Source organism: Salmo salar, chromosome 04 (assembly GCF_965601325.2).
Source record: "Salmo salar chromosome 04, fSalSal1, whole genome shotgun sequence".
Taxonomy (NCBI): Eukaryota; Metazoa; Chordata; class Actinopteri; order Salmoniformes; family Salmonidae; genus Salmo; species Salmo salar.
Window position 1 is genome coordinate 91,753,725 of NC_138294.1, and position 12,882 is coordinate 91,766,606.

General features: G+C 41.9%; 2 protein-coding genes and 1 non-coding gene across 5 annotated transcripts in view; 2 read left to right on the forward strand and 1 right to left on the reverse strand.

The window, feature by feature from the left end:
* Nucleotides 1-3,977, forward strand: part of LOC106604011 (uncharacterized) — a 30,273-nt gene extending 26,296 nt beyond the window's left edge. For all 3 annotated transcript variants that reach the window (XM_045717433.2, XM_082974814.1, XM_082974815.1), the window contains one exon: nt 432-3,977. In XM_045717433.2, coding sequence (XP_045573389.2) covers nt 432-2,947 — 2,516 coding nt within the window. In that variant the 3' untranslated portion in view covers nt 2,948-3,977. The remainder of the gene's footprint in view (nt 1-431) is intronic.
* A 1,303-nt stretch (nt 3,978-5,280) lies between these two features.
* trnae-uuc (transfer RNA glutamic acid (anticodon UUC)) lies at nt 5,281-5,352 on the reverse strand. Its single transcript has one exon. It is a non-coding gene; the product is annotated as a tRNA-Glu (tRNA).
* Nucleotides 5,353-6,567: 1,215 nt separating this feature from the next.
* LOC106604000 (arachidonate 5-lipoxygenase-activating protein) overlaps nt 6,568-12,882 on the forward strand; it is a 15,036-nt gene continuing 8,721 nt past the window's right edge. Inside the window, exons 1-2 of the mRNA XM_014198318.3 lie at nt 6,568-6,745; nt 9,026-9,107. Of these exons, the coding sequence (XP_014053793.1) occupies nt 6,676-6,745; nt 9,026-9,107 (152 nt within the window). The 5' untranslated portion in view covers nt 6,568-6,675. The remainder of the gene's footprint in view (nt 6,746-9,025; nt 9,108-12,882) is intronic.

Here is a 12,882-nt window from a genome sequence, read left to right on the forward strand (position 1 = left end):
CCTCTGTGACTAGTAACTGTGTATAAAACCCATTCCTCTGTGACCAGTAACTGTGTATAAAACCCATTCCTCTGTGACCAGTAACTGTGTATAAAACCCATTCCTCTGTGACCGGTAACTGTGTATAAAACCCATTCCTCTGTGACCGGTAACTGTGTATAAAACCCATTCCTCTGTGACTGGTAACTGTGTATAAAACCCATTCCTCTGTGACCAGTAACTGTGTATAAAACCCATTCCTCTGTGACCAGTAACTGTGTATAAAACCCATTCCTCTGTGACTAGTAACTGTGTATAAAACCCATTCCTCTGTGACCAGTAACTGTGTATAAAACCCATTCCTCTGTGACCAGTAACTGTGTATAAAACCCATTCCTCTGTGACTGGTAACTGTGTATAAAACCCATTCCTAACATTCTCTCTTCCAACAGGATCATGGTTAGAGTTTGACGACCTGAAGCATCCTGACTGTGTCTCGCACACCCAGCTGGTGGTCCCTCCTAGAGAGATCCATGTTGTCTTCTGGGAGTTGGAGACAGACCGACCGGACAACCCACAGACAACCTGCTCTTCTCATCCCAAAACCCCGACGAGCACTTCCTTGATACAGAAAGAACTGAAGCAACCTCACTTATCCGAGCTCTTTGTCGTTAATGAATCTCTTGACCTTTCTCAGACGGTCTCTGATGACGCAGACATGGACGCCACCATAACTGCTGACTATATAGATAACAATATGGACACAACATTAACGAATAACGTAGACTCTCCCATCATCATTGGTTCCACTTCCGTGCATGCTGATGTACCGGTCCAGTCCCGGTCTCACGACCTCTCTCTCCCTCTCGATGACACGGCCGTTGTTGAGGCGCTGACGGTGTCTGACAATACCGACAACGACATCGTGGTCACCACGGTAACAGCCGGTGACCCGTCCATCGGTTCTGCCACGCTGCTCGACACCTTCGAAGGCCTCTCCCACGATGACATCGTCACCCTGACGCTCGTAGAGGTCAAAATGGACTCGGAGAGCAGGACGTTGGACGACGTCACCCCGGCGCCCGAACAAAACGGAAGAGACGTCTGCTTTCTCTCTGCTCCTAGATCCGAGACCCTCCCATCTGCCCATGAAATGACCCCATCTGCCCATGAAATGACCCCATCTGCCCATGAAATGCCCCCATCTTCCCATGAAATGACCCCATCTGCCCCTGAAATGACCCCATCTTCCCATGAAATGACCCCATCTGCCCCTGAAATGACCTCATCTGCCCCTGAAATGACCTCATCTGCCCCTGAAATGACCCCATCTGCCCATGAAATGACCCCATCTGCCCATGAAATGCCCACTGAATCTGAAACGCCCTCAGAAACAGACGATGAAGACCTCGTCGAAAGGCCAACGTCACCCGATACGGCCAGTGAGTTTCTCCCTGACAGCAGTGACGGTCCGTCTGAGACAGACTCTGAAGAACTCACTCCTAGTCCTCCCAAGGTCAGGAGGGGCAGCAATAGACCTAAAATGGCGTCCAACACTCCAGTTGCTGCAGCAGCTAAGGTGGTCAAATCAACAACAAAACCAATGGCACTTCCTGGAAACTGCGGTGAAATAATCCTTCCTTCCGTTGTATCTATGATGTCACCATCATGTGTGGAACCCAGCACCGCAGCACCAGAGTTCCCTCCATCTCTCCCGCCCCACCCCAAATACTCCAATACCTCCAACTCTCTGCAGAGCACACCTGGTCTCCCTCCGCCACCCCACCCCCAAACCCCCAATACCTCCATCTCTCTGCAGAGCACACCTGGTCCCCCTCCATCTCTCTCGCCCCACCCCAAAACCCCCAGTACCTCCAACTCTCTGCAGAGCACGCCTGAACTCCCTCCGCCACAGCACCCCAACTCCCACTGGTCGTACCTGCTCAGCCGCCACCCCACCTCCACCCCCACTCCCCCCAGCACCCAGAGACAACCCAACCACTCAACACCCAACCGCTTCCAGCAGCTTTCACAGACCCCTAAGATGGCTCCCCTCAACCCAGACGCCAGGCTGAAGAAGCCTCCGCCTCTCCCCAAACCAAGACTCAGTAAGGAGGACAACGAGGCCCTGCCGGTGAAGGCCGCCGAGATGTACGGAGGGTTCCGGGCCAAGAGCAGGAACGTAAATACAAACGTAAACAACGTCTCTTCCAAGACTTCACCTCCAACCCAACTCCTCTCTCAAAGAATTGACCCTCAAAATGGTGTCTGGAAGACACCAAGTCAGCCTGGCGCCCTCGCCTCGCGAAAAACCCCTATCGACAACACTACAGCAGCGTATCCTATCATGACCTCACTTCCTCCTTCTCCGGGAGTCACGAAGCTCCATAAAATCTCTTCCTCCAGGAATCAAGATCCCGGTGGCCAGGTCTCGAAGGTTCCGGCCGGCCTCGGTGAGACAGAAGCCCTCAGGTACAAGCTGCTGAAGAATCTGAAAGCCAAGAAGAAGAAACTAGAGAAGCTGAATCAGATGTTGGGTTACCAGGGGGCTGCAGTAGGACAGGAAGTGACCCGCAGACCAGACTGCGCCGACCTTCGCTCCCCCTCTACTGTTAGCTCCAGTACCTCCGCCTACGACAGCCCGGCTTACGACGAGTTCTTCGCCGACCTTCTGTCGCCCGCGACGACTGCCAGCAATCTATCACCGGACAGCACGGGCTTCCTGGATATGCTGACCACCAATGGGCAAGAAGGGGGAGGGAACTTGGCGTGTGGGGGGAATGCGATTGGTGGAGCCTCGCAGGCGGTGACCTTACAACCGGCCAATCACGGTGTAGTAATGCCACTGCCTGGTCTAGATGGGCCAATCGTGACCTCCGGTGAGAACTTCCTGGAGGAGTTCATATCGGGGTCGGCCAATCAGCAGATGGAGACAGAAGCCCTCAGTGCTTTTGACCTGTTCTTTTAGGCTTCGTTAACCACAGGTCTAGGATCTGCTATCTGCTTAACAACCCCTGAGCTTAAACTACAAAACTTAGCTCAGATCAGTGACGACATCTCAGATATCTCCCTAAATAGGGCGCTACTACTAGTCCTACAGAGCCTCTGGTCAGTATTACAGATCCTCTTCAATGACAGGTTTTCTCACGTCTAATTCTTTGAGTAGGTCACTATATAGGAAGTAGAGTTGCCAGTTTAGACGTAGACAGTTGCTAGGAGAAACGACATGCTACTACACCTTTCAGTCGTGTGTGTGTGTGTGTGTGTGTGTGTGTGTGTGTGTGTGTGTGTGTGTGTGTGTGTGTGTGTGTGTGTGTGTGTGTGTGTGTGTGTGTGTGTGTGTGTGTGTGTGTGTGTGTGTGTGTGTGCATCAGTGGGTTGTTCTGTTATTGGTAGCATGTTGTCACACAAAGCGGAATCTTAACAGCTTGCCCGTTAAACATCAACACTCCGATATCGTTCATGTATTTACTTGTTTACAAAAGAATGTTGAAGTTGAATAATGTTGATATTCACTGAAGCTCTGTTCAAAATGCCACCTTATTCCCTATATAGTGCACTATATTTTGACCAAGTCCTATTAAGGTCCTCAAGTAAAAAAAATAGACAGACTTGAGGCTTTTAAACGAATGTGAAACAGAGAGAGCTTGTTTCAGAGTAAAGTTAATAGGCGAGTGATCTGATCTTGCTTCATAATGTTCAGAAGAAATCACGATACTGTTTTTTGCTTTGATTTGCCCTTTTATTTTTTGTTCTTATTGTGTTTTGTCTGAATTACTTAAAATCCTGAACTAGGATAAAAGCCTGACAACTAGGATAGAAGCCTGACAACTAGGATAGAAGCTGGGTTTGTGTTTTAGTGGTGGTAGGAACTCTTATCTTGTCCATCAGTTATTTTGAATGTATTTTTGTAATACAAAAGTGACAGTTGTAAAATGTTGTACAGGATTGGGTACTGTATGTAATTCTAATAAAATCAAATGCTTTCTTTACATGGAGGACTTGTCTGAGTCCATATCTATTATTTGAGTCTGTTTGATGTATTTTTACACCCCCTGGACAGGATAGTTGTTGGTTGCAAGGCCTTTTCCCCTAATCATTTATTTTTTATTTTTTTTTGTATGGTAGCAAGTGGAAAATATTATACTGTGAATCCTAATTGCCAATCAATCAGGATGCAAAATGCTCTGTGTCACATGACATACTGTCAATATACAGGAAATAACGTCTTGGCGGGGGGAGATTTGTGAGAATCAGCTAGCCTGGTTCCAGTCTGTTGGCATGGCAAGGAGTGGCGTAACGGAACAAACCGTCTAGAACCCAGGCTAAGAATCAGCCGCAGCCTGCGGGAAATCAAATTTACTTGGCTAAAAGTAATGGAATGAGAGAAATGTATCTTTTTTGTCTTTATTACAGGATGATTAAAATGTGTTAACTACTAAATGTTATACAATTAATTGGTAAGTAGTTAGTTCAACTACCACTTATTCTGGTAATAAAATGAAGCTAGAAATGAAGCTAAGAGTAGAGTAACTTTGACAGATGAGATGGAATAGTACTGCAGGTCAGGCTGTTTGATGGTGCTAGGATGCCACCTAGTGGAGAACATGCGAAAGAGCATCTCCATGTTTTCCTCCAACCTCGGCTTTTCACTGATGCTTCCTAAATTATTTTTCACACAGTATTGTTTTTATCAGTTCGGGGAATCAATGTTTCCTTTAATGTAAGGACCTTTTCTCATAATAGTGTAACAGTCAGTAGCAGCTAGACTGAGTTATTGAATATTCGTCGCCAATTGGAACGTGATGGATGTACGCGTCATTGTAGAAATACGTAAGCAAATGCGACTCCGTGCTAAAGACGTCACTACAGACCCAGGTTCGATCCCGGGCTGTATTTATTTATTTTATTTATTTCACCTTTATTTAACCAGGTAGGCAAAGTTGAGAACAAGTTCTCATTTACAGCTGTGACCTGGCCAAGATAAAGCAAAGCAGTTCGACAACATACAACAACACAGAGTTACACATGGAATAAAACAAACATACAGTCAATAATACAGTAGAAAAATAAGTCTACATACAATGTGAGCAAATGTATCACAACCGACCGTGATTGGGAGTCCCATTGGTCAGCGCACAATTGGCCCAGCGTTGTCTGGGTTACGGGGAGGGTTTGGCCGGGGGTAAGCCGCTATTGTAAAATAAGTATTTGTTCTTAACTGACCTGCCTAGTTAAATAAATATAAAATAATTTCTTAAAATATTTATTTAGAAGTAAGAACACTAACAAAAACACTCGTTCCCATACCGGGAGTCGAACCCGGGCCGCCTGGGTGAAAACCAGGAATCCTAACCGCTAGACCATATGGGATGCTGCTGTAGCTCTCTAATACATCATTGGGGTAATGTTCACAGAAGAGAAAGGGAATTCACCAAGCCGTTGATGGGTCTATCTACCACACACACCAGTCCCTAAAAGACGATTTATGTTTGATCCTACAATGCGAGCAGGAGGATCTGTATGGAGGGTCTGGAGGAAATCAAACGCTGTACCACATCGCTGTGCAATGTGGAGGTCTCCTCATAGCCAGAGAAGAGGAAGAAAGATCTGTTTCCCTCCAGCAGGTTTTTCATTATTTCTCCCATCAAGCAAAAAACGTTTTTGTATTGAGGTCAATGTTAGAGTATCAAATGGCTTATTTGCTACGTGAGGTTTATTTGATCGAATAGAAGTTTCGTAATGCTTATTAAAGTTGTTACGAGTGTACTGGTATAAGAAGGATACGTGACATTCCGATAACTTTGAGAGAGAAAAAAACCCCACTTAATAACGGAGTTGTCTTGAGTTTTCATATTGATGACATGAGGCCAGCAGCATAGCGACTCTCCCCATTGAATGCAGTATGAATTCCCTGATCTCTGCAGACACCGCATCACAGTAAATACTGTACTACCAATACATATGACGGATTGATATCAAGCTGCTTTTACAACAACAACAAAAAGATTGCAGTTGAACTGCAGTTATACTGCGAAATTACTGCAGTAAAAAAAAAAACTGTGTTTTTTTTCGATATAGTATTTCAGGACACTGCAATTATTTATATATATGTTATACTGTACTCTGTCTGAATGAGTTATACTGTACTCTGTCTGAATGAGTTATACTGTACTCTGTCTGACTGAGTTATACTGTACTCTGTCTGAATGAGTTATACTGTACTCTGTCTGAATGAGTTATACTGTACTCTGTCTGAATGAGTTATACTGTACTCTGTCTGACTGAGTTATACTGTACTCTGTCTGAATGAGTTATACTGTACTCTGTCTGAATGAGTTATACTGTACTCTGTCTGACTGAGTTATACTGTACTCTGTCTGAATGAGTTATACTGTACTCTGTCTGAATGAGTTATACTGTACTCTGAGTTATACTGTACTCTGTCTGACTGCAAACTTTTCCCATTGTGGGTGAGGCAATAATTTCTGAGTGTATTTCCATAAACCAAATAGAGGAAACAAACAGACTGTGTAACAGGAAGTACATGGCAGAGAGAGAGAGAGAGAGAGAGAGAGAGAGAGAGAGAGAGAGAGAGAGAGAGGTTATAACTGTTGTCTCTCTTCGTCCGTCCTTATATTCAAATGTCCTCCCTCTCACTCCATCTCTCCCGCCGGCATCCCTCCATTCTGAGTCATGCTGTCCGTAGTGGTAGAACACATCTTCCTCCTGGTCCTCGTCACCCTCGTCAGTGTCCTGCAGAATGGTGAGAGAATTAATCAACTTTATATAAATTCAAATATATATTGTTTTATGACAGTTTTTATTGTATTTCAGCTAGGAAGTACAATTGACATAAATAATATACACTAATATATACAAAAGTATGTTGACACCCCTTCAAATTAGTGGATTCGGCTATTTCAGCCGCAGCCGTTGCACACTGCCATGCAATCTCCATAGACAAACATTGGCAATAGAATTGCCCGTACTGAAGAGCTCAGTGACTTTCAACATGGCACCGTCACAGGATGCCACCTTTCCAACGAGTCAGTTTGTCAAATTTCTGCCCCGGTCAACTGTAAGTGCTGTTATTGTGAAGTGGAAATGTCTAGGAGCAACAACGGCTCAGCCACGAAGTGGTAGGCCACATAAGCTCACAGAATGGGACCGCCGAATGCTGAAGTGCGTAGCATGTTAAAATCATCTGTCCTCGGTTGCAACACTCACTACCGATCGAAACAACGTTAGCGCAATAACTGTTCGTCAGGAGCTTCATGAAATGGGTTTCCATGGCAGAGCAGCCGCACACAAGCCAAAGATCACCATGCGTCGTGCCAAGCGTCGGCTGGAGTGGTGTAAAGCTCACCGTCATTGGACTCTGGAGCAGTGGAAACGCGTTCTCTGGAGTGATGAATCACTCTTCACCATCTGGCAGTTCGATGGACGAATCCGTGTTTGGCAGATGCCAGGAGAACGCTACCTGCCTCAATGCATAGTGCCAACTGTAAAGTTTGGTGGAGGAGGAATAATGATCTGGGGCTTTTTTTCATGATTTAGGTCTAGGCCTCTTAGTTCCAGTGAAGGGAAATCTTAACGCTACAGCATACAATGACATTCTAGATGATTCTGTGCTTCCAACTTGGTGGCAACAGTTTTGGGAAGACCCTTTCCTGTTTCAGCATGACACAACTGTGGTGTAGTTACAGTACCAGCATTGTCATTGTTAGTGAGAGAATAAAGCAACTTTATTTATCAATTATAACATGTATTTTATTTGAACCAGGAAGTCTCATTGAGATAAATAACACCTTTATAAATATAGACCTGAGGAAGACTTTGCTGTGTGGGATTTAGAATAATAGTCGATCGTAGTGGTGACATGTTCTCTGTTTGTTTTTACTGTAAAATGTATTATAGTAGTGGAGACATGTTCTCTGTGTTTTTACTGTAAAATGTATTATAGTAGTGGAGACATGTTCTCTGTTTTTACTGTAAAATGTATTATAGTAGTGGTGACATGTTCTCTGTTTGTTTATACTGTAAAATGTATTATAGTAGTGGAGACATGTTCTCTGTGTTTTTACTGTAAAGTGTATTATAGTAGTGGTGACATGTTCTCTGTTTGTTTATACTGTAAAATGTATTATAGTAGTGGAGACATGTTCTCTGTGTTTTTACTGTAAAATGTATTATAGTAGTGGTGACATGTTCTCTGTTTTTACTGTAAAATGTATTATAGTAGTGGTGACATGTTCTCTGTTTTTACTGTAAAATGTATTATAGTAGTGGAGACATGTTCTCTGTGTTTTTACTGTAAAATGTATTATAGTAGTGGAGACATGTTCTCTGTGTTTTTACTGTAAAATGTATTATAGTAGTGGAGACATGTTCTCTGTGTTTTTACTGTAAAATGTATTATAGTAGTGGAGACATGTTCTCTGTGTTTTTACTGTAAAATGTATTATAGTAGTGGTGACATGTTCTCTGTTTTTACTGTAAAATGTATTATAGTAGTGGAGACATGTTCTCTGTGTTTTTACTGTAAAATGTATTATAGTAGTGGAGACATGTTCTCTGTGTTTTTACTGTAAAATGTATTATAGTAGTGGTGACATGTTCTCTGTGTTTTTACTGTAAAATGTATTATAGTAGTGGAGACATGTTCTCTGTGTTTTTACTGTAAAATGTATTATAGTAGTGGTGACATGTTCTCTGTGTTTTTACTGTAAAATGTATTATAGTAGTGGAGACATGTTCTATGTTTGTTTTTACTGTAAAATGTATTATAGTAGTGGAGACATGTTCTCTGTGTTTTTACTGTAAAATGTATTATAGTAGTGGAGACATGTTCTCTGTTTGATTATACTGTAAAATATATTCAACCTTTCGGGTTGAGGCTTTCAGTTGAATAATATGGCTTGCTTTGGAATGGCTGTATATCACTTGATAATCAACGATGTTTCTTTGCTTCTCTGATCGATGATGAAATATACATTTCTCACTGTTGGTGTGTTATTTTTTTTATCTTTCGTGTGATTTCCAGCTTTTTTTGCAACAAAGGTAGAGAGGGAGGGTAAAGAGCACCACAACAACACTTCTGCTTTTGAGAGAGTGTCCTGCGCCAAGTAAGTGACTGTCCATCACATACACCATGCATGCACACACATAAACTGTTCCATGTACACAACCTGGTCTGAGAGCATTTCGGATTATTCTGTACCTTAAAATCCGAGACACTCCATTTTAGTATTATATGCACAACGATAGTCTATCCCTGTGTATTTAGAATATGAACTAAGTCTTAACAAGGAGGTAGAGGTCTGCCCGCCCGTTCGCACCCTCAGCTTTTCATACACCACCCACTTCCGCAAGAGCTGGTTCCAAACTCGACCACAGTCACGAAACCTTATTTTAGGCATATGTCACACAGCTTACTTGTCAGCCATGGTCGCAGCAATTTTGCACCATAGAGACACATTTAGGTTATATTACCAGAGATTCTCATGTGGCCCATTATATTAGACTATCTGTATTACTGGGTTATGTCAGCCAATAGGCTAGACGGAGTTAGAAGAGAACACAGTTGGAGAGACTTGCACTTTCTCTCGAGCTACGTTTTGTAGGCTACCTTTTAGGAGTTGGATGGATTTCAGACGGATACAAGTACGGGTGATCAATATTTATTTCTAGGGCAATGTAGTAAACTATAACCTAATTCATATTTAGGAAGTACGTTTCCTTTGAAAGATAACTTTACCGTGCTTCTCCGCCCATTACCAACTCTAATTACACGTGCACCTGATCTATTTTTAAGTTTTAGATTGAACCTTTATTTAACAAGGCTCTGTCAGTGAACAACAAATTCTTATTTACAATGACGGCCTATCGGGGAACAGTGGGTTAAAATGACGGCCTATCGGGGAACAGTGGGTTAAAATGACGGCCTATCGGGGAACAGTGGGTTAAAATGACGGCCTATCGGGGAACAGTGGGTTAAAATGACGGCCTATCGGGGAACAGTGGGTTAAAATGACGGCCTATCGGGGAACAGTGGGTTAAAATGACGGCCTATCGGGGAACAGTGGGTTAAAATGACGGCCTATCGGGGAACAGTGGGTTAACTTATCTACCACGTGTGGATATTGAGCTTCAAGCAGCAAGAATGATGACAGTTGGAGAGACTTGCACTTTCTCTCGAGCTACGTTTTGCATATAGGATACAGACTACCTTTCAGGAGGACGATTAGCATATAGCATACAGACTACCTTTTAGGAGGATAATTAGCATATAGCCAACCTTTCAGGAGGACGATTAGCATATAGGATATAGCCTACCTTTTAGGAGGATAATTAGCATATAGCATACAGACTACCTTTTAGGAGGATAATTAGCATATAGCATACAGACTACCTTTTAGGAGGATAATTAGCAGACAGAGACAAATAAATGGGTAATCAGTGTTGGATGAAAATTAAAAGGCGCAACACTTTCTCACCATGGTAGCCTATCCTGATAATATACAAGCCATAACCTGATAATAGACAAGCTATAACCTGATAATATACAAGCCATAACCTGATAATAGACAAGCTATAACCTGATAATAGACAAGCTATAACCTGATAATAGACAAGCTATAACCTGATAATAGACAAGCCATAACCTGATAATAGACAAGCTATAACCTGATAATAGACAAGCTATAACCTGATAATAGACAAGACATAACCTGCCAAGACAAGCCATAACCTGATAAGACAAGCCATAACCTGATAATAGACAAGCTATAACCTGATAATAGACAAGCTATAACCTGATAATAGACAAGACATAACCTGACAAGACAAGCCATAACCTGATAATAGACAAGCCATAACCTGATAAGACAAGCCATAACCTGATAAGACAAGCCATATCCTGATAATAGACAAGCTATAACCTGATAATATACAAGCTATAACCTGATAATAGACAAGCCATAACCTGATAATATACAAGCTATAACCTGATAATAGACAAGCCATAACCTGATAATAGACAAGCTATAACATGATAATATACAAGCTATAACCTGATAATAGACAAGCTATAACCTGATAATAGACAAGCTATAACCTGATAATAGACAAGCTATAACCTGATAATAGACAAGACATAACCTGACAAGACAAGCCATAACCTGATAAGACAAGCCATAACCTGATAATAGACAAGCTATAACCTGATAATAGACAAGCTATAACCTGATAATAGACAAGCTATAACCTGATAATAGACAAGACATAACCTGACAAGACAAGCCATAACCTGATAAGACAAGCCATAACCTGATAATAGACAAGCTATACCCTGATAATAGACAAGCTATACCCTGATAATAGACAAGCTATACCCTCATAATAGACAAGCTATACCCTCATAATAGACAAGCTATAACCTGATAATAGACAAGCTATAACCTGATAATAGACAAGCTATAACCTGATAATAGACAAGCTATAATCTGATTATAGACAAGCTATAATCTGATTATAGACAAGCTATAATCTGATTATAGACAAGCTATAACCTGATAATAGACAAGTTATAACCTGATAATAGACAAGCTATAACCTGATAATAGACAAGCTATAACCTGATAATAGACAAGCTATAACCTGATAATAGACAAGACATAACCTGACAAGACAAGCCATAACCTGATAAGACAAGCCATAACCTGATAATAGACAAGCTATAACCTGATAATAGACAAGTTATAACCTGATAATAGACAAGCTATAACCTGATAATAGACAAGTTATAACCTGATAATAGACAAGCTATAACCTGATAATAGACAAGCCATAACCTGACAAGACAAGCCATAACCTGATAAGACAAGCCATAACCTGATAATAGACAAGCTATAACCTGATAATAGACAAGCTATAACCTGATAATAGACAAGCTATAACCTGATAATAGACAAGACATAACCTGACAAGACAAGCCATAACCTGATAAGACAAGCCATAACCTGATAATAGACAAGCTATAACCTGATAATAGACAAGCTATAACCTGATAATAGACAAGCTATACCCTGATAATAGACAAGCTATACCCTGATAATAGACAAGCTATAACCTGATAATAGACAAGCTATAACCTGATAATAGACAAGCTATAACATGATAATAGACAAGCTATAATCTGATTATAGACAAGCTATAATCTGATTATAGACAAGCTATAACCTGATAATAGACAAGTTATAACCTGATAATAGACAAGCTATAACCTGATAATAGACAAGCTATAACCTGATAATAGACAAGCTATAACCTGATAATAGACAAGACATAACCTGACAAGACAAGCCATAACCTGATAAGACAAGCCATAACCTGATAATAGACAAGCTATAACCTGATAATAGACAAGTTATAACCTGATAATAGACAAGCTATAACCCACACAAGGCAGCATGTGTCGTGTGTTTATTCACAGATTGGTTCTGTTTCCTGTGTGAGAGGGGTTTTTCCTACACGTTTTCTCTCTAACATCTGTGTAGTAAACTTTGCATCGGATTTCCATCTCTCCTAACGTTAGTAAGCATCACACAGTTCCCTAAACACTACATCAGGTGTAGTTCTTACTGTTTACTGTGTTGAACTGCCCTGTGGCTGTAGGAGAGATTAGACTCTGTTTACTGTGTTGAACTGCCCTGTGGCTGTAGGAGAGATTAGACCCTGTTTACTGTGTTGAACTGCCCTGTGGCTGTAGGAGAGATTAGACCCTGTTTACTGTGTTGAACTGCCTTGTGGCTGTAGGAGAGATTAGACCCTGTTTACTGTGTTGAACTGCCCTGTGGCTGTAGGAGAGATTAGACCCTGTTTACTGTGTTGAACTGCTCT